This window comes from Hemibagrus wyckioides, linkage group LG18 (genome assembly GCF_019097595.1).
Source record: "Hemibagrus wyckioides isolate EC202008001 linkage group LG18, SWU_Hwy_1.0, whole genome shotgun sequence".
Lineage (NCBI taxonomy): Eukaryota > Metazoa > Chordata > Actinopteri > Siluriformes > Bagridae > Hemibagrus > Hemibagrus wyckioides.
The window spans coordinates 26929-47001 of NC_080727.1; the positions used below are offsets into that span (position 1 = coordinate 26929).

General features: G+C 36.6%; 2 protein-coding genes across 2 annotated transcripts; one reads left to right on the forward strand and one right to left on the reverse strand.

Moving 5' to 3' along the window:
- The first annotated feature begins 11 nt into the window (after nt 1-11).
- Nucleotides 12-6066, forward strand: LOC131369136 (pterin-4-alpha-carbinolamine dehydratase 2-like). The gene is made up of 4 exons (XM_058415601.1): nt 12-203; nt 1602-1733; nt 5301-5381; nt 5820-6066. Exons 1-4 carry the CDS (start codon nt 12-14, stop codon nt 5913-5915), a joined length of 501 nt encoding a protein of 166 aa, XP_058271584.1. The 3' UTR covers nt 5916-6066.
- Nucleotides 6067-9503: 3437 nt separating this feature from the next.
- On the reverse strand, nt 9504-13720 carry pitx1 (paired-like homeodomain 1). The gene is made up of 3 exons (XM_058416176.1): nt 13406-13720; nt 11775-11977; nt 9504-10285 (listed from the first exon to the last, which is right to left on the reverse strand). The coding sequence occupies exons 1-3, from the start codon at nt 13539-13541 to the stop codon at nt 9800-9802; spliced, it is 825 nt and encodes a 274-aa protein (XP_058272159.1). The 5' UTR covers nt 13542-13720; the 3' UTR covers nt 9504-9799.
- Between the last annotated feature and the right edge of the window lie 6353 nt (nt 13721-20073).

Here is a 20073-nt window from a genome sequence, read left to right on the forward strand (position 1 = left end):
TCAGGCTTTAGATGCAATCTTTGTTTTGCGCAGGCAGAAGAGTAGACAGCCTGGGCTGTGTGTGTGTGTGTGTGTGTGTGTGTGAGAGATACGCTGCACTGTGCACGTGCGCTATGAGCTGGTTAATGTTTAGGACTTTCTGCACTGAAAGTCGGAGTGTTTTATCCAAACGCAGAAATCTTCTACTGTCCGCAGCTAAAATGGTAAGACTTCATGTTTCCTCGGGGAGTGATCATTAGATTTATAAACTAACATACCGCTGCAAAAATCACCCGTAGCCCAGAGTTAAAGCCAAATTACCTCAGCTCTAATCTACACGGCTTTAAAGAAATCGGACTTTTGATATTTTTCAGGTCTGATCTTTGATGTTATCATTGATCCTAACGCTCCGAGGCCCGGAGTCAAAAATACACGACGCTTCGAAACACTATTATCGCTGGATACGCACTGCCATAATCACGTGACCAGTGACGTCAACACAGCCACGTGACTTCAGAAAACTGATTTTTTTTTTTTTAAAAAAAAAAAATAGAAAAGCTCGTTCAAGGACTTTGTTAAATAAGAGGAAATTTGTGGTTTTGGAAGAATTTGAAAAATCCTTCTGAATTTCATGAAGAAAAAATAAATTTGTCCATGTATGATATTTGCATTAAATAATCTACTTACAAAGATCACTTGTTTTACACTTCAGTTTAGCACACTATTCTGCTTATGATGATAAAAGCGATAGACTATTGTTTTACAGTATATATGAGAGAGGGGGGGAGGGGGAGGGGGGTGTATAGGTATATAGTATAGTATATATATCCATTTAATATATATATTGCAGTTTATAATACAAAACTGTATTATAAACTACATTATAAGCTGTATTATAAGATTTTGCTCTATCAGGATGCGAATGTAGAAATCCACACAGCAAGAACATTTTCCATGGCCTGTGTGATGTCCTTATATTAATACACCACTAGGAGGCACTCCTTTTTTATGTTTCCTGATTTAATTGTATGTAAAGTGAGATGAGAAAGAGAGGAAAGCTGATCCTAAGAGAAATATGTTTTTGTGTTTCTCTTCTACATGAAGACATAACAGCTTGCACATTCACCAGATTTATATATATAACAGAGACTTTCGAGTATTTTGGAGGAGCGTGTCACCTTTTACTCCATTAGCCTCACATAGTGACTTGGCCACTGTTATACAAGAGGAATGGCTCAAAATTCCTCTGGCCACTGTAGAGGACATGTATTTGTCATTCCCAAGACACATTCCCAGTTAATGATTTATTGGCCACAAAAGGAGGTCCTACACCATCCTAATAAATTATTGTTGTTTAAAACCAGGTGTTTCAGTTTCATTGTCCATTCAAATTTCCACTGTATATTTATATTTATTTGTCTTTTTAAAATGTATTATAATCAACTGCATCAGGAGAAAGTCTTATAATATCTAATTTTTTTAGCAGAAATTTATGCGGCAGTGTTTGTATTTGGCCAACAGATGGTGCCATCAAGGCATGTACATCAGTGGAATAACCTGTTATACATCTGCCCCTGGGTCTTTATTTAACTAAATGTGTGTGTGTGTGTGTGTGTGTGTAGACCACAGACTCACACTGGCTCAGTGCAACAGAAAGAGAGCATGCGCTGATGGAGTTGAAGGCAACGGGGTGGGTGGAGCTGGAGGAGCGAGATGCGCTGTATAAAGAGCTGCACTTCAAAACCTTTAATCAGGTTCAGTATCTTATTAACACAAGATCCCAATAACACTGTGACACTAACACATTAATACAACCTGTCTAACACTGTCTAATTACCGTTGTCATTACCACTATCTCATTAACTAACTGCTTCATCAACACTGTCTCAATAACACATTTCTTTTCTTTTTTATTTTTCTAAAGAGTATATTGAGCTCATAAATGGAGAGAGAAAGTTTTAGAATCAAGGCTACTAAAAAGTGGGTGGAGTCACTGTCGAGTTCCAAAGTGGGTGGAGTCAATGATTTATTGCTAATCCAGAGATGAGTTTTGAGCTCAAACTCTGTTACTACATTTCCTCCTACTGATATGTGTATGGATTAACTAAATCAAGAACCCCATCAGCCACCCCCCCTTCTGTGTGTGTGTGTGTGTGTGTGTCAGTCCTCATCAGTGTGACAGTGAGCAGACCCTAATTCAGCTGCAGTTGAGGTTTCCATCAGAATCATTTCTTTCACAAACAATCCAATTGGTTAAAATGTTTCATCTGTCTATGAAAACCACCAACTATCCAGTTATCCATATGTTTCTCATCACTTTCCGTCTGTCTGTCTATTCTGTTTTTCTGTCTCTAGCAGTCACTGACTATTCGGTAGGTCTTTCTGTTCGTCTTTCTCTATCTGTCTCTCAGTCAGTTTCTCTGTCTATCTCTCGATCTGTTTTTGCCGTTCTCTCTGCCCCATGCTGTAGTAATTACAGATTTTTTCCTCTTGGGTTTGTATAATGTTAAAGTGCGTCATGCTTTTGGAGTTTTTATTTTAGTCAGCTAATCTGTTAGGATGTGTTTTCTATTAATAAACTAAAATGTTATTAAAGAGATGACATTTAATTATTCTAATTATTTATTCTAATTGTCCTGTGTGGTCAGGTGAACTTGTATTTGAGGCTGTAGGTGTTAATGTTTGAGGAAATGCATTTCAGCATATGAGCAGTTATTGATATAAGCTCTGTGAAGGATGAAGTGTGAATCATATGCTTGTAAGTGAAAGTGGAGTTTTAGTGTCTTTCTTTATATGTTTCTTTACATCTTTGCAGAAATTCAGGTGGCTCTTTTCAATGGAGTTTATGCCCAAAATGATTGGTTTTGTGAGCTGATGGCATTCCACAACTAACTATTTTATAAAAAGATGAGTTTAATTATAACCTGGTTGTTTTTTGTTTTTTTTAAATAGTGGGCTTAAATTTTCTTGATTTGTTCACTAATGCATCTTAGCCTTGTGGATGTTTCCAGATCTGATCATTAACAGACCTTTTGTTTTTTGTAATCTGTGATTAATGTCAAATTGTACAGTTTTACTAGGAAATGTTCTGTCACTGGGCCTGTGTTGTGGTACAAAGCAGAACCGAACCAGGTCACCAGTTTATAATAAACATAATATTTTATTTGATCTTTTCTGTGTCAGTACTTCTGGATATCACATATAAATAAATAAATAAATAAATATATATATATATATATATATATATACAGCTTGTACTTCATGACAGTCAGTCTGTAATCTCCCTCAATGCCCATCAGAGTGGCAAGTTTGAGGAGAATTTGTGGGTGGGGGTATTGGGGTGGGGGCTAATGGCTCGGCCCATGTGCCAGTAGTTCTGATTATTGGAGGCCCTGCAGTGTGTCACATTAAATTAGCAGCTGTGTGACAGACAGAGTGTGCAGGGGGAGTGCACATAATGACACACAGCGAGAGGAAACAAAGTGTCGCGCAACCAAAAGCTCCTTGACCTCTCAGGCTCTGTGCTGGAGGAAATTGTCTTCCGTGCTCTGTCTATCTACTGTGTGTGTGTGTGAGAGAGAGAGAGAGATTAAAGAAGTGTTTGCCAAAGCTTAAAAAATGTAATTCAATTCAATACGATTACATTTTATTTGTATAGTGCTTTTAACAATGGACATTGTCACAAAGCAGCTTTACAGGAATCTAAAATGAGAATTTTCTAAAAATGCATTGTTTGGTTGATTACAGTGCTGTTTCATAGCAAATTATTTTAGCAAGATTATGGATATCATAGCAGACCGTAGAAGACTTTGTCATTTGTAATGTCTGAATGTTTTGAATTCACTTCAGGTGGAGTTTGTGTGAAACAGCCGGAGATTTGAAAGTCAAACTAAATGTAAGAAGTTATTAAGTTAAATTGAAGCTCCATGCATTACAGGGTTAAAGTCACGCTCTGCTGCACCAGTTCATTTCACACTTTATCCTCCAGATTTGATGTGAACGAATGAAGGAAACATATTGGACAACAATCAGCCGCTGCAGTGATTTAATAATGGCCCAATGTTCCTAACTAGAGCTGAGAAAGAGCAGGCCGTCGCACCCTGGGCTCACGTTGCAGGAATCTGACAATTACGTTAAACTGATTGCGAGGTGGTTTGTACTCTGATACCCAACCTGATCACCGAGTCGCTGATCGTGTTACATCATGTGTTGGAAAATTGGTTACAACACACTAAAGACTTGAAGCAATTTCCTGCCACGAGTGGCCATGCGTTTGTCAGTCAGTGCGGCCATGGCAGCGTGTGGTGTACAATGGTCTTTCAGTGGTCTAATTATCTGCGGAAGCATTTAGGGGCTTAATTGAGATTGCAGAGGGAAATTGCTCCGAAATAGCTGGCGCAGTGAACACGGCACAACTGAGGATGCCGGCCGCTCTGAGGTAATTAGAATTCACATAATCACTCAGAATGGCCTCAGATTGGTGTGTTTGTGTGTGTGTGTGTGTGTGTGTGTGTGTGTGAGAGAGGGACCCACTACATCACCTGCTGTATATACACTGAGTTTGCACTTTGTTCTGTATTATCTCTACAAAGTTTAGGGCCTCAAACTGGAACCACAGGATTTGTAGTAGGATTTTCTTACTACTTTAATTCTGTCCTAAAGGATGTTACTTGTACCAGTCATTAGCAAGCCTTATATTTAGTCAAAAAAGTCTTGTTTTATTTCTGGCTTTCATGTTTTTGCTCATTGTTGTGCATATTTTGAATCTGCCTTTGATAAATAAAGCTTTTGTTTACTATACTGTCGCCGTATCTGTCACCTGACAGTAACACTCCGTTTTGATGCTCTTGTAAATCAAAATGAGCCAGAATGTATAGGGGGCGCTGTAGTCTGGGTTTTTCTGTTTCTGATAATATCTCCTGAACCATGAGGCCTACAGTCAGATTGTGTGTTCCTTGATCACCCAAAATGAATCATGCTAGATTAATCAAGCTAAATTAATGTGCTTCAGCGTGAAGAGATAACAGTGTCACTGCCGGTTTCTGCCTGAATTGGTGTTTGGGAATTCAAGACTAAAGCTGTCTAAAAATAAGACACAGTAATATATAAATTTTGTAACAATTGGGTTTGGGAAAAGCAATAAATGAACAAAATAATAATACTACTAATAATTTTTTTTTAACTGTTCTCAGACTAAGAATGTGTTCAATGTAATGATGGGCTGAAAATAATAAAATGCTCAGAGTAATAATATGCTGTGAGTAATAATGCTCTCAGCGTAATAATTCATGGGGATGTGTGCACTGTTTGTCTTTATGCAGGCGTTTGGATTCATGTCTCGAGTGGCTCTGCAGGCGGAGAAGATGAACCATCATCCGGAGTGGTTCAATGTTTATAATAAGGTAATAACTTCCACTGAGCGCCGCTCTGTCACCCCACTGCAGGCGTTTATAAAGCCTCAGTCAGTGTTTAACATGAGAGCGGCATGAGCCGAGCCGAGAGGCCCCACGCACCGCCGCCAAGCTTTCAGCGTGTCTGCATTGACACGGCTCACGCTAACGCTGCTAGTTCATGTTTCACACCAGAACAATGAGAAACTGAGACGATCCTGTGTTTTATGGTGAATTTTTTGTGTGTGTGAAGAAAGTAGCCAAGGTTTTGGACAAACAAGCCCTGAAATCCAGCTGAAGCCTCTGCGTTAGCGACAGTGCTTCTGCTGCTCTGTGAGGAATTCCACCATTAATCCTCTCTTTATGAAAGGCTCCAGGCTCTCGCTCTGCTACTTTCCATTGAGTGTGAGTGTGTTTTCCCTCACAGTGGAATCTCTTGTTATTTTTTAGGTCCAGGTCACATTAACGACACACGATTGCGGAGGCCTGTCGAAGAAAGACATCCGTCTCGCCAAATTCATTGATAAAGTCGCTCTGAAGATGTAGTGTTGTAAAATGGCGTCATGTCGATGGTTAAGTGTGTGTTTCAGGCTGAGTTCAGATTCAGACGCGCTGGATCGGTCTGGACCTGCTGTAAAGGCTTTAAAAGTTATTTAGTTACTGTAAACAAATCTTAAATAAAGAGCATGAATATCAATGTTATTGTCATTATTACATTATTAACAGAATAAAAATTGTGCAATGACTCAATGAGGAAATTAGATGGTAAAGAGAACATAAGATAACAGACAGTGCAATAACACTACGAGATGATAGATGGTATGATGATGTGTGCTGGATGTGAGCTGCTCTGGGCCGGAGCAGTTTAGTAAATGGATGGTGTCTGGAGAGAAGCCGGAATGGAGGTGGACCTGTAGCACCTTTATGACGGCAGTTCAACAGAGAGGTGGTGGACAGGATGTTTGTAAAGAGTTCACTTCTACAGGTAACCGCATCACTACAGTCGTGTCATCCACAGTCTTGATTATATTGGTGCGTCTGTCTGTGGTGGTGCAGTCACTGGTGTAGAATGAGTAGAGGAGTGGTGAGAGAACACAGCCCTGTGGTACTCCTGAGCTGATTGTGCTGGGGTATAAAAACTTCACTTCCTTCCTGTAGGAAAGTAGGTGACCCCCTGGCCATGTTTGAAAACATGTTGAGATTTTCTGTGGTGTAGCTCAGGAACTACAATGTAGATGGGGTTGATGATGGTGATATTGACAGTGATTGATGCATTTGTGCTCAGCATTCTCAGTTCTTGTTATTGATGAAAAGAACTCTTTATTTGTGACGCTATTTTAGCTACTGAACATAAACTGTGTTCATAAGAATGTGTGTGTGTGTGTGTGTGTGAGAGAGAGAGAGTATCTGCTGGTGGAAGGGGGGTGAATGTGTGTAATGTGAGCTCAAATCTAATTATTTATGTCTTAAACTTCTAAATTGTGGCAAAAACCTTAAAGAAAAACACAACCACAATGAGCTCATCACAGCGGAAAATGAAACACATACAAATATAAATGCTCGCTGCCATAAGAGAACATTCTGTCTGACAGCACATGCTTATTTTCATCTTAGACATAATTGGAAAAAGAACAAAACATGAATTGTGTGTTCTGATTAAAGACCCATTTGTCTCTGCTTTGATTTATGGACTTTTTTAATCTAATGACAAAACAGCAATTGATCCAGGACTCTTCTTGATTTGAGAGAAAGCAAATGACATCACTGGTTTTAATGCTAAGATGAAACAACTGACCCAGAATCAGGTGGTAAATGTTGAGAGATGGAGGAAGGGGTGCTGTGTTTAATAGAGTACGTTTTGTTTTTGTGTGTGTATGTGTTTTTTTTTTATATATATATATATATATATATATATATATATATATATATATATATATATATATATATATATATATATATATATATAATGTGTGTGAGTGTGTGTGTGGATGCATATGTATATATATAAATATATGTGTGTGTGTGTGTGTGTGTGTGTATTAGACACTGAGGGCCTGTATAGAGGCTCACTATGTCTAAAGATGAATTGCTCTAATCATTCTATTATTCTATTATATCTATAAATTTAGAAGCTGCACTTTGTTAAAAAATCCACGTATTCAGCTTCTGGTAAACCCATATTAATTTAACTCACTGTTCATGTATATGTTTATATTTGTTTGTGTGTGTGACTGGTGTTGTGTTGTGTTGTGTTGTGTTGTGGTGGTTGTCACTACAGAAGCATTATTATATGTGATTATGTATAGTCCTAGTTATTTTATTAATATATGAAGGTATTTATGTAGATAGAAGTATAAGCAGAGTTATGATTAGATACCTACTATTTAAAAGTATTTATACAGTAATATGTAGTTATACAGTAAACAATTGTTATCTACTGTGACTGTTGCATGCAAATAAAGAAGACGTGATAAATGCAAATGTATTGTGGTCCTCCTACACCAGACACAATACTATTAGCTGATTGGTGGATGAACTGGTTCCCATCAGAATGAATCAATGGCCATCATGCCTTATTAACCTCAGGGTTAGCATTGCTAGCTGTTGCATAGGCTCTAAATTTATGCTAAAAACTTTATTTTTAGTAAATATGACTAAGGATCAGAATTAAAATATAATTTTTCATACATATGAATATGCACTGTATTCACCTAATCTCTCTCTTTCACACACACACACACACACACACACAGAGAGAGAGAGAGAGAGAGAGAGTATGTAACCGCTGTTATTTTTACAGCTCCATTTACACTGCGGTGTGTGTGTGTGTGTGTGTGTGTGTGTGTGTGTGTGTGTGTGTGTGTGTTAGTCTGTCCGCTGTTGCATTTCCTGCAAAACAATTTTTTACACATGACATAAGCACAACTCAGTAACCCGGGATAATAACGGGATAATCATCAGAGCCACTGATGTTCTGAAGTTCTGATCTAAATTCATCAATAAAACAGAGATTTATTTATCTTCTATGTTTCAATCAAATCAGTTCACGTGAATGAAGCTTTTAGGACCAAACGAGTGTTGAGAACCAAAACCATTTTTTAAAATGGAAATTATGGAAGATCTATTCATGATTTATTTCAGGTGTTATTTCTATATAAGGAAATGATATTAATAGAGATTCCGTTCCAGGAGAACACGCAGGTTATTCCAGTTCAGGTTAAATAAACAGTTTAATATGAGGCGTTATTAGCTTCACATCATTTCCTGAGTCATTATTGCTGATAATGCTGAATGCAGTGAATAAGGTGATAAAGTGAACGAGCTGATGCTCGCGCGCTCTCTTAATGAAGTTTAACTACGGACTTTTAGACCACCGTTAAAACTCTCAAGTTATTTTAATTATTTCACTAAAGGCTAATGTTTACAAAAACAGATTATTTGTCATCTGTAATGAATTTTGGTATACCAGCTCTCAGAATAAAAATCTAATACATAAATACAGTTACAGAAAATCTCATAACTTTCATTTAAGTAAATCTGAACATTTCAATACCTTTTTTAAACAAAATGATGAATTATATAGAAGGTCCATTGCGTGATAGTTCACGTGATTGTATAAAATTGTGTAAATTGTATATTACCCCTAGTACACACCTAGTCACATTTTAATTCAGTTGTTTGGATATGAGTAGTTTTATTAGTAACCCGCGGAGGTTAGTTTAGACGTTGTGCAGAAATTGTGTTGTGAGTGTTTAAGGTTACAATTTATAGTGTTAATTAGTAGGGAATTATTTGTGTATCTTTAGCTAAAGAGCATATTTCTTAGTGACAATTATTTTAAAATAATTTTTAACCATTATTTATGTTTTATTTTCCATAAACACGTGAGGACAATTTTCAATTCATCTCAGTACAGAGTTGTTTAACCTACAATTCTTCTTTACATTTCTGTACAAAACATGTTGTTGTTGTTTTTTTTTTTATTATTCACAAACATGCGGTTTATATCGGATCAGTCAAATAAACAACGCACAAAAAAAATAATAAAAAAAAATAAAATAAAAAATATAAGCAGGCGAAGCTACATAACGGAGAAAGATTAGAGTTTATATACACTCCACTAAAGCAGTCTGATTAAATGGCCCGAAATGGCAGGATTTTTTATTAAAAGCAAAAAAAAAAAAAAAAAAGTTATTTTTGTTTTTGTTCAATACATTAAACTATTTACAGAGTTGCAATGTAACATCTTCACTTTGAAATCCAAGCGCGTGGATTTGATTAAGTCATTGTGCAAGTTCGGGTAAACAGGAGAGTCGCAAAAATCCATCCGAATAATACCAACAAAAAAAATTCAACAATAACAGCGGATCCAGTTTTGGTCGCGCGGGCGATTTTTTCCCTTTTCTATTCTTTACGTCTCCGTTAATCCGTTAGCTGTTGTACTGGCACGCGGATCCTCCGTATCCAAAACCGGGATGCTGCTTGGGTTTGAGTCTAAGGGTCGCTAGGCCGGAGCTGCACGTATCCCGGTAGACCCCGTAGGGCGCGGGGGGCGGGGCTCCGTACGGGCACGCGGAGGAGCTCATGGCAGAATTGATAGAGGAGCCTCCGAGGCCGTTCAGGTTGCTGATGCTGTTCATGCTGGAGGCCATGCTCATACTCATGCTCATGGAGGAAATTGAACTCGGGGACGAGAGCACGGGCTGTGACGCTAGCGGGCTCATGGAGTTAAAGAACGGGAAGTTTTTGGGCGCGAGCCCCTTGTTGGTCCAGTTGTTATAGCCGTATGCCGGGTACATGTCCTCATAGGGTTGCACGAGGCCACCGAACTGCGGCAGATAACCGTTTTTACACAAATCCATCTGCTGATTCCGCTCGCGCTTCCGCCACTTCGCCCGTCGGTTCTTAAACCACACCTGAGCCATAAATAAATTAATAATAATAATAATAATAATAATAATAATAATAATAATAATATGATTTAACATTCATGAAAACAAGATCTACAAACAACAAAACACAATCGTATATTTATACATCAGCATCGTCACGTGCGCTTCGGAAATTTTTAGAAAAATTCTACAGCCTTTTCTTCTACAGGGGTAGGAAATAAATGGGCTGTTTTCATCGGGTCACTTTTTCATTATAAAATACAAATATAAAAAAAGTTCGGGAAATAAAGGAATTATTAATAATGAAACAATAATATATACTAATATAGCGATAATGAAATAAAACAATGACTGAGCATAAAAACTATAAAACAAAAAGAAACTTAAAACTTTTAAGACTTTTTAAATAGATGACGAATTTTAAAGGTGAGTTTTTTGTTTTTCCAGAAACAGAATGAAAGCAGAATTAGCAAAGCTTAATTATAATATTGTTATAAAAACTATATTATTAAACTATAACAACAATTTTGTTAGATTTAGAGAATTATTTTACAATGAATAAAATACATGTACGTGTGTAAATATATGGAATCAGTTGCTGTATATGTTATAAATAAATGTGTGTAAATTAGAAACATGTTAAAAAATAGAAGTGTGCATTAGAGATATTCTAACTCATTTGAACTCAGATGGAGAAACTGTATTCAGGAGAAATCGGAGAGAGATGTGGGCTTACTGTGCGGATAAAAAAATAATTTTGGAATATTATTTAGACCTAGATTTATTTCTGCATTAAAACTAAATGTATAAATAATAATGAATAATTATGCAATTATACTAAAGTGAAAGTTAAAAGTTCAGCGCTACAGAACTTAAATAAAGTTAATTGCTATCGTTTGCGAATGTTAAAAAAGCTTGATGTTTTTAAGTTTTACTTTAAAAGTTTTAAAACAAAGGTTTTTTTTAATCTTATACAAGAGAACACAATCACAGTCAATATGCAACAAAGTCTTTTTGTGCCAGTTTTTTTTTTCTCTCTTTATTTTTCCCGACGCTGACGGGGTTAAAGAGGACTGTTTTTGCCCAACAATCGCAGAATTATTTTCTTTATTTTTTAATTATTATTTCATTATTAATTATTTCTTGAAGAAAATCTGATACTTTATAATTGTGTATAATTCAGATTGCGGAGGTCTGCGCGAGCTTTTGCTCTGCTGGAATTCTTATTTTCTATTTTTCGATGTCAAATCTGGTCTTATACTGAACCTGAGCGGTATTCATTTACAAAATAAATATATATGGTAATAATATGATGGTATTTTTTAATTGTCTTATATATGTTTATATACATTTACCTTTTCTAAATTCTAAATTAATTAGGGTTTTTGTCGTGTGTTTTGACGTATATATATATATATATATATATATATATATATATATATATATATATATATATATATATATATATTGATAGATCGATAGATATTATATAGTTAGTAAAGTCTTCTCTTACACGGACTCGCGCCTCTGTCAGATTGGTCCACACTGCGATCTCCTCGCGCGTGCTCATGTCCGGATACCGGTTACGCTGAAACGTAGCCTCGAGCTCCTGCAGCTGCTGGCTCGTGAAGTGTGTCCGCTGCCGCCTCTGCTTCTTCTTCTTCGGATCGTCCGGGTTTCCGTCCTCAGTGCGCTGCTCAACAATTCGTTCCTTCTCTGTGGAATTTATTCACAATTCACTCCGTTTAGCTTACTCACCTTTAATTATTACATTTTATATATTTACAAATGTGGGGTAAATACAACGCATGCTAATGATTTAAATATTACTTAAGTAAGTTAGTCAGAGAGACAAATATATAATAATGGGTCAATTCTACCCAAACTAGCTATTTGTGAACAGTGATAACTGCAACATGGAATAAAATCTGCTCAAACAAATTGAGTGCAAATTGTTACCTCAGGTTTGTTGAGTAAATTCAATAGGTTTGTTTTTAAAGTGACTGAAAAAATATATATATATATTTAATGTACGTCCTTCTAGCTAGTTTAACTTTTTTTCTATATTGTTTTTTTTCTATATTGTCTAATTGCATTTACAGATGTACATTTAAAAATTTGTTTGACAAACTTAAAAATCATTAGCAATCACCAGTTTTATCTTAAATCTTATAATTATTCTCTTATATTATGACTATTCTCAGTCTTTACAGATGAATGATTTTTGCACCGTTTATGTGATCATTCAGTCAAAATCAAATTTTAAACGTGTTTACAGTGACACTTGGAAATAAGTTATAGGATAAAAATTATAAATAAATAAATAAAGAGTTCTTATGGAAGCCGATAAAACATGCTTATACTTTTTGCGAATGAAACTGCGATAATCTGCACGCGCCTGAATCAGAGTCTACAGATAATCTAATCTTAATCTAAATCTGAGGCTCATTCTACAGGAATTACCTAGATATCAGAGTTCACTGGCCTGCAGGGTTTTTTTGTTAGACTGAACATTGTTGTGTAGTTCCGGTAAATAATAAATGGAAATGTTACTGTCTATTTCTTATTACTCATTCATATCGCTTCCAAAAATTTTCGAAGGTAAATTGGTGGCTCTGAATGTCAGACTGTGAAATGGAGTGAGTATTAAAGCTTCTCTTCCACTACAGATTTCCACTAAAGCGATTCTCTTTGATCCGCTCCAGTGCCGTGTGACTGTCCAGTTGAAGTTTACAGTCAGTTTGCTGATCGGTGTGTGGCTCATCTTATTAAAACTGGCAAAGACGCTGTACGATAAAGTCAAGTTGACTAAAAAACTAAATATGAACTCTATGTTACCGGAAACTACAAGTCATTCTAAATTTTAAACAGAATATCATTAGAAATTAGCAATAAGAAGACCTGAGAGAATCTGGCCGCACCTGGAGCGCTCTCTGCAGGACCTTTTATAACTGAAGATTCTTCTCATGTGTAATTTTTATCAGGAGCTGTTTATCCACAACACTCTGCGTTATGAATGTAATATTCACTAATACTTTATTTATCATTAATGTGTAGTAAGGAGACCACCACAGTGAAGCGACTCGCACTAACGCTCATACTGCTCGTGCTGCCGTGATGAACTCCTCTCCCTCGCGCGCTTACCTGCAGTCTCAGTGTCCGATGATTCACTGCTCGTGTGCTCCAGTGTGTCGCGCGCGACGTGAGCGTGGAAAGCGGAGGCCATGTCGCGCGCTGGCGGGAGTCTCGCGGCGTCGGTGGCGATTCGATCCAAATTCATCCCACCTTCAGAAAAAGATTGCGTGTGTGTTTGAGCAGTGTGTGTCTCACTCAGCTGCCGCCATATTCCCGGGCAGTAAGACAGACAGGGAGAGACAGACAGACAAACAGAGAAATATATACAGCAGGTCTGATATTCCCGAGGTAAAGGCTAACACTGCGACTTCAGTTTGCGCGAGTTTCGCTTTCCACCGTGCTCTCCTCCCCGGTCCCACCCACACACACACACACACACACACACACACACACACATACACACACACACAGAGTGCTAATCTGAATTGAATAAACAACTGCCCGCGAGGCTCTCTCTCTCTCTCACACACACACACACAGGTGCAGGTTGGTGGAAGGCATACTGAGGGTCAACAGTAAATAGAGTACTGGACGAATTCACAGAAAATCTGATGTGTTGCTCACAACAAAGTTCACAATAATCACACTACTCACAACAGAGTGCACTATTCTTACTCACTTCTCTCTCTCTCTTTCTGTGTGTGTGTGCGTGTGTATGTGTGTGTGTATGTGTGTGTGTGTGTGTGTGTGTTATTATATATATTAAAACACAACATAATCACACGGGATCTGTGAACGGAAAATGAAACACACACGTGCGCGCATACGCAAAAACCCCATTCAGTCTGAGTTTAGACTTTTCAGTGCATTAATGAAAATGAAAATAGAAATACTGTATAGAAATATTCCTGGCTTAATTAAATGTTTTTACACACAAGGGATCGTGCGGACGTCTGACCGTGCACGCGCACACAAATAAAATAAAAATAAATAAACTGCCCATTTATAGCTCATTGATATAGCAGAGAGACAGACAGGTCGCTGTTTTGTCTCACTTAACAGTTATTCAATATTACCTACAGCTGTATCCTAACAAGTGTGTGTGTGTGTGTGTTTAATTGTGTTATATTAATCTTATACATTGCAGACACGCGCATGTTAATGTCAGCACTGATGTCGCTTTGTTTAACCTTAAGGTATTTATCGCATTTTAATAAAAATGTATTCTCATGAACAATGTCAGATTCGGGCCCTTATCTGTAAAATAATTGATATGAAGTTCAGTAATCACTATGTAACTATAGATCTAACTATTTCAGGTGATTAAGCTCCTCGGTTCAGGCTGTAATCCATCACACAGTTCCGTCTGAAAAACACACAGCAGTCTGAAGAATACCTTTTAACCATTTATTCTCCTCTTCATTCCCTACACTGATCCAGTAACTAGAAGAACACTGAAATCAATACAAACATCATCGAAATATGATAAGAAATGTCAATACATAAAAAATACATCAATACTAAATCATCTGAGGAAATTGGGAGGAAATCTGTAGCTCTTTATAGAGAGGATGATTAAAGCGGCACACAATTCAAGTTTTTAATTTATCTGTATCTAAAGCATGTATTTAGTTATTTTATTCATTTTGCATCCTTTTACACACACTTATTTCTGTTTAATATTACACACGTCCTTGTTGTTAATAATAATAAACCAATGATATTTAAAGTGAGAACTGCTGAAAAACGAGAAAGTGATGATTAAAACACGATCGCATTCATTTAATCTGCTAAAGTTATATATATATATATACATAATGTGTGTGTGTGTGTGTGTGTGTGTGTGTGTGTGTGTGTGTGTGTGTGTGTGTAATGATATATTTGTGACGTTTGTTTTTGTTCAATAAAGCAGTGTAAATTGTTTCAGTATTTTCAGTATGATGGCTTTAACGCTCTAACCCTGGATTTTTACAAACTCTTATTAATAACGTCAGCGCTTTTAATGTACAGGACTGAAAAGGTTTATTTGCACGAGCACGATATTAATTAAAGGATAATTATAATTTTAAACGGGATTATGAAATTGCAACTAAAAGGCCTGCAAATGCGACAATTGCTGGATTGGTTTAATTCAGTGATAAACAGATCATTACTCAGATAGAGGACAGAGAGAGAGAGAGAGAGAGAGAGTGTGTGTGTGTGTGTGTGTGTGATTTTACAGGCGCCAGACTTTAAGGATTTGAAGCCATTTGATGAGGTTTAGTGACAGAGAGTCGGTGAGAGCTGCCTTCAGGGCTCTAAAGTATTCATCATCATCCTCCATTAAAATCCTTACACTCCATCCCGCTCTTCACTTCCGCATCTCTCGCCCTCATTCTGTTTTAATACCGGGAGGTCAAAGGTCACGCGCTCTCTCACGTGTTCAGATGACTACGTTATTTTATAATAACATGTTTATAAATATTATATTGGTTCTCGGATCTATCTCACAGCTAAATCTATCTATCTAAATCACATCTATCTACACTTCAGTCTCATTTTGCCTCGAATTTATTTTTTATCTGTTTACAATCAGTAAAATTTATCTGCTCTAATTATCATCAGCTACAGAAAGGACACTTAAATTCTAAACAATACTCAAAGACAGAAATAAAAACATTTATCAATTAAATAAACACATGCTTCTGATTCAGAAAAGCTAGGTCAAAATAATGGCTTAAAAAACAATAATAATAATAATAATAATAATAATAATAATAATAATATTATTATTATTATTATTATTATTATTATTATTATTATTATTATTATAAATAAAAAGAAGAAGAAGACAGATTTAAAGATTCAATGTAAAATCCAGGTCCTGATGTAAATTATTTGCTCATTATACAGAGAACAAATGAGGAGCTGTAAATACATAACAAAAAAAATATGCAGATTAAAAAATTGTTGTTCTTTAATTTTCAGAAAAATTGTGCATGTTTAGTAAAGCTGAAAGTGTGTCTGACATCACAGGACATTTTTAACTTAAAAACAACTATTTACCTCTAAAGTACTTCTAATTACTTCTAATGTTAAAACTGTAAAAGAAACTTTCCAGTATTTCAGATCATTCTCTACTTTGTCGCTGGTCAGAGAAAGCGGACAGAATACTTCACAGTTTATTATTTTTACTTTAAATAAAAATAGAGCAGACGCGGATAAAACGCAACGAATAAGACCTAAATAAATTCCATTAACTTACAATTACAGTTAAACTCCAATTACAGCAGAAAAGAGAAAGCGGTGTTAAAAAGAGCTTACACGTGTTAAATTGTTTTCCTGTGACCGGAAGTGATTTAACGCGGTGGTTAGTTTAGTTCTTGTTCTATCTCACCTGCGTCCAGTCCGCGCGCAAATTACAGGTGATCTCGTGCTCCTTAATGCACTGATGCCGAATAAAAAATGAATATTTTCACTGATTAAGAATATTAATTATTTTTTCATTAATTCACGTGGAAAGCTGTTGCGCTCTGTGTTTAGTGCATTCAGCACTTTTGGTTTGGTTTGCGGTTAAATGTACTTTTAAAAAATATATACAGAAACTGCAAATGGAGGAAAAAAATAAACAAGGTCTTTATGTGTTAGTGATTCCTTCTGATGCGGATAAGAAATATTATTTGAGCCTTTAATTTCAGGCCTTTAACTCGGTTCGAGCTTTCCGTGTTCTGTTTATTCTTTCTCTCCGAAAACCTTTTCTATCATTTATGTAATGATTAATATCATTTATTTATTTATTTATTTATTTATTTATTTATATGTAGTCTGATTTAATTAAGAGTGTTTTCTCCAAGCTTGTTGGTAAATGATTCTAAGATTTTAAACGATATGGAAGGATTGCTTGTTTGTTTATTCTTAATCAGGTGTAATGTAACCACGAATAATATCGCGTTAAATGTAAAGTCTAGATTTTCACTCCCATGAACGTGCACTTACATTTTTTTAAGCAAAAAAGGCCAGTAAAGACAATTGCACACTACTACTAGTACTACTAATACTACTACTAATAATAATAATGATACCGTGTGTAATCTGTGCATTTATGGTCTGCGGATTTTATCCAAATTTACCACAATATTATAGAGTACTCATTAGCAAAGTGTGGAGCTGTGAGAGAAAGAAAGAGGGGGGTGTTCAGTACCTGCAGCTCCACATGACATCACACTTTTGGACAAGTTTATTTCCATTCCTAATCTGTAAAATAAAAACAAATGAAAAAATGAATGACTTTAATGGGATATTACAGAATTTTAGACACAGCACTGTTAGTCACAGTCTTGGGATTTTGATGTATGAGAGATCTTGACTTTTTCCCTTAAAAGAAAAAAAAACCCCAAAAACATCTTGTCACTCTGCAAGAACCTGAAAATCTTAAATAAATAGAGAGTTCTTCTGCTAGGAAAAGCTCTTTTAAACTCCAGAACACTCACTCATCCATGGTATCAGTATAAACACACACACACACACATATATATATATATATATATACTGTATGTATAGGAAAATGACAACAGAAACTTTAAACATCAAAACACTGTGAAATGTGTCCATAAAGGCTGCGTGTCTGCTGACCTCTCTTATCTACACTGACCTCAATTTTATACCCTTAATAAATCTCCGGTCTGAAAACCACTCACACACACACACACACACACACAGAGAGAGAGAGAGAGAGAGAGAGAGAGATACACATCGTGCATGCGTTACTGAAATATATATATATATATATATATATATTCTCTCTCACACACACACACAGTAGGTGCGTTATTAGTAGGGCGATTAAGGGCGATAACACGGAATTCACAGCCTCACACGTACTAGTGACGTCACAACATTCGCTTATGACTTTCACATTATTAATTAATCCACATTATTGATTAAAGCAGAGCGTGACATTTCCATTAAAACCCCGTGCACTCACCTGTCAGTCCCGCAGTGGTGTGTGTGTGTGTGTGAGAGAGAGAGAGAGAGAGAGAGAGAGAGAGTTAGTTTCCGCGCTATCAGAATGTGTCCAAGTGCAGGTAAATCACAGCTCCAGCCAGGTGTGTGCGAGCGCGTGACCGGTTTGAAAAGCCGCCCGCAGTGCGTGAGCAATCTTTTTCTGCTTTTCTGACGTCACTCTGGCGGACCTTTTCAACCCCCTCCCCGCACGCGACCAACTAATACACATCTACTACTACTATAATAATGAAATAATAATAATAATAATAATAATAATAATAATAATAATGAATGAGTTGTCTTTACTGATTTTAGATTTTCTTTCTCTTTGATTTCAATATTTTGTTTAATCAGTTTTCCCCTTCTCCTGGACAGTAACAGTGAAGTTTATGTTTAGTTCAATATTGCACTATTACAATATTGTGTGTGTGTGTGTGTGTGTGTGAAATATACCTCGTAAAAACACTTTATGAGTTTATTGTAGGATTTGTCTAAAGCCTCACACTTCACACAGTTTTATTTTATTTTATTGAAAGCTGCAATAAAATGAAGGACAGAGTTAACGATCATCAATGTGGAACTCTGTAGAGGTGTGTGTGTGTGTGTGTGTGTGTGTGTGTCTATAAGTGAGTGTAAAATGCCATAAATGCCTTCAAAACCTTTTCATGACACTGAATTATACTGTATCGTATATTAACATTAATTATTTATTAATTAAACTTGATATAGTACAGTATAGTATTATATAGTTCAGTATAATATAGTATAGCATAGTACAGTTGTTGATCTTTCAGCTGCTCCCTACGTGTGTGAGGGGTTGCACAACAACTTGGCACAGATTTTACATCAGATGCCCTTCCTGCCGCAACCCTCCCATTTTTACCCAGGCTTGGGACCAGTGTCCAGTGGCTGGGGTTTGGCCACTGGAAGGGAATCGAACCCGGGCCTTCCGCATAGTAGCCAAGAAACCTACCACTGAGCCACCAATGTCGGTAGTACAGTATGGTATAATATAGTATAGTATAATATATTATAGAATAGTATAGTATAATATAGTGTAGTATAGTATAATATAGTGTAGTATAGTATAATATAGTGTAGTATAGTATAATATAGTGTAGTATAGTATAATATAGCATGTGCTTCTCCCTCCTGAGGATGAGATGGTACCAGGATGCACTATGGAAAGAAGGCAAGCTGTCAGAGACAGTGTGATGATCTGGGCAATGTTCTTCTGTAAAACCTTGTGTCCAGACATTCTTGGGGATGTTATTGTGATTTGTAGCACCTACCTAAACACCGCTGCAGACCAGGTTCTTCACCCCTTCATGGTAGCAGTGTTCCCTAATGGCCTCTTTCAGCAGGATGATGCTCCCTGACACAGTGCAAACAGTAGTGTTCAAAAATGGGATAAGGTACATGACAGAGTCCAAGGTGTTGACTTACAGGATGTTCTGCTAACGTCTTGGTGCCAAATACCACAAGCTGCAGGCTTTTATTCCAATCATTCAGGAGATCTGATTCCGCCTGTTCATCTTTCCCCTCCACTGATTGCTCCTGTACGTTCAGTGAGTATAGGGAATTATAATGAGTACAGGGTTCTAATGTGTCTCTGAAGCTTCACTTATGATCACAGAACAGTAGAGAAACACATGCAGCTTCATCACTCTGATGATTTCAAACTAAATATAAAAGCATTAAATAATCTCTTTTATTTGCACCATCTGTTTATGGGTGCAATCATTACTAAATGG

Coding starts and splice junctions, on each gene's coding strand:
- LOC131369136 (XM_058415601.1), top strand. CDS start 12: ATGCAATCTTTGTTTTGCGCAGGCAGAAGAGTAGACAGCCTGGGCTGT. Junction 204..1,601: donor TACTGTCCGCAGCTAAAATG/GTAAGACTTCAT, acceptor GTGTGTGTGTAG/ACCACAGACTCACACTGGCT. Junction 1,734..5,300: donor ACTTCAAAACCTTTAATCAG/GTTCAGTATCTT, acceptor GTCTTTATGCAG/GCGTTTGGATTCATGTCTCG.
- pitx1 (XM_058416176.1), bottom strand. CDS start 13,541: ATGAATTTGGATCGAATCGCCACCGACGCCGCGAGACTCCCGCCAGCG. Junction 11,978..13,405: donor ATCGGACACTGAGACTGCAG/GTAAGCGCGCGA, acceptor TAAATTCCACAG/AGAAGGAACGAATTGTTGAG. Junction 10,286..11,774: donor TGACAGAGGCGCGAGTCCGT/GTAAGAGAAGAC, acceptor TTTATGGCTCAG/GTGTGGTTTAAGAACCGACG.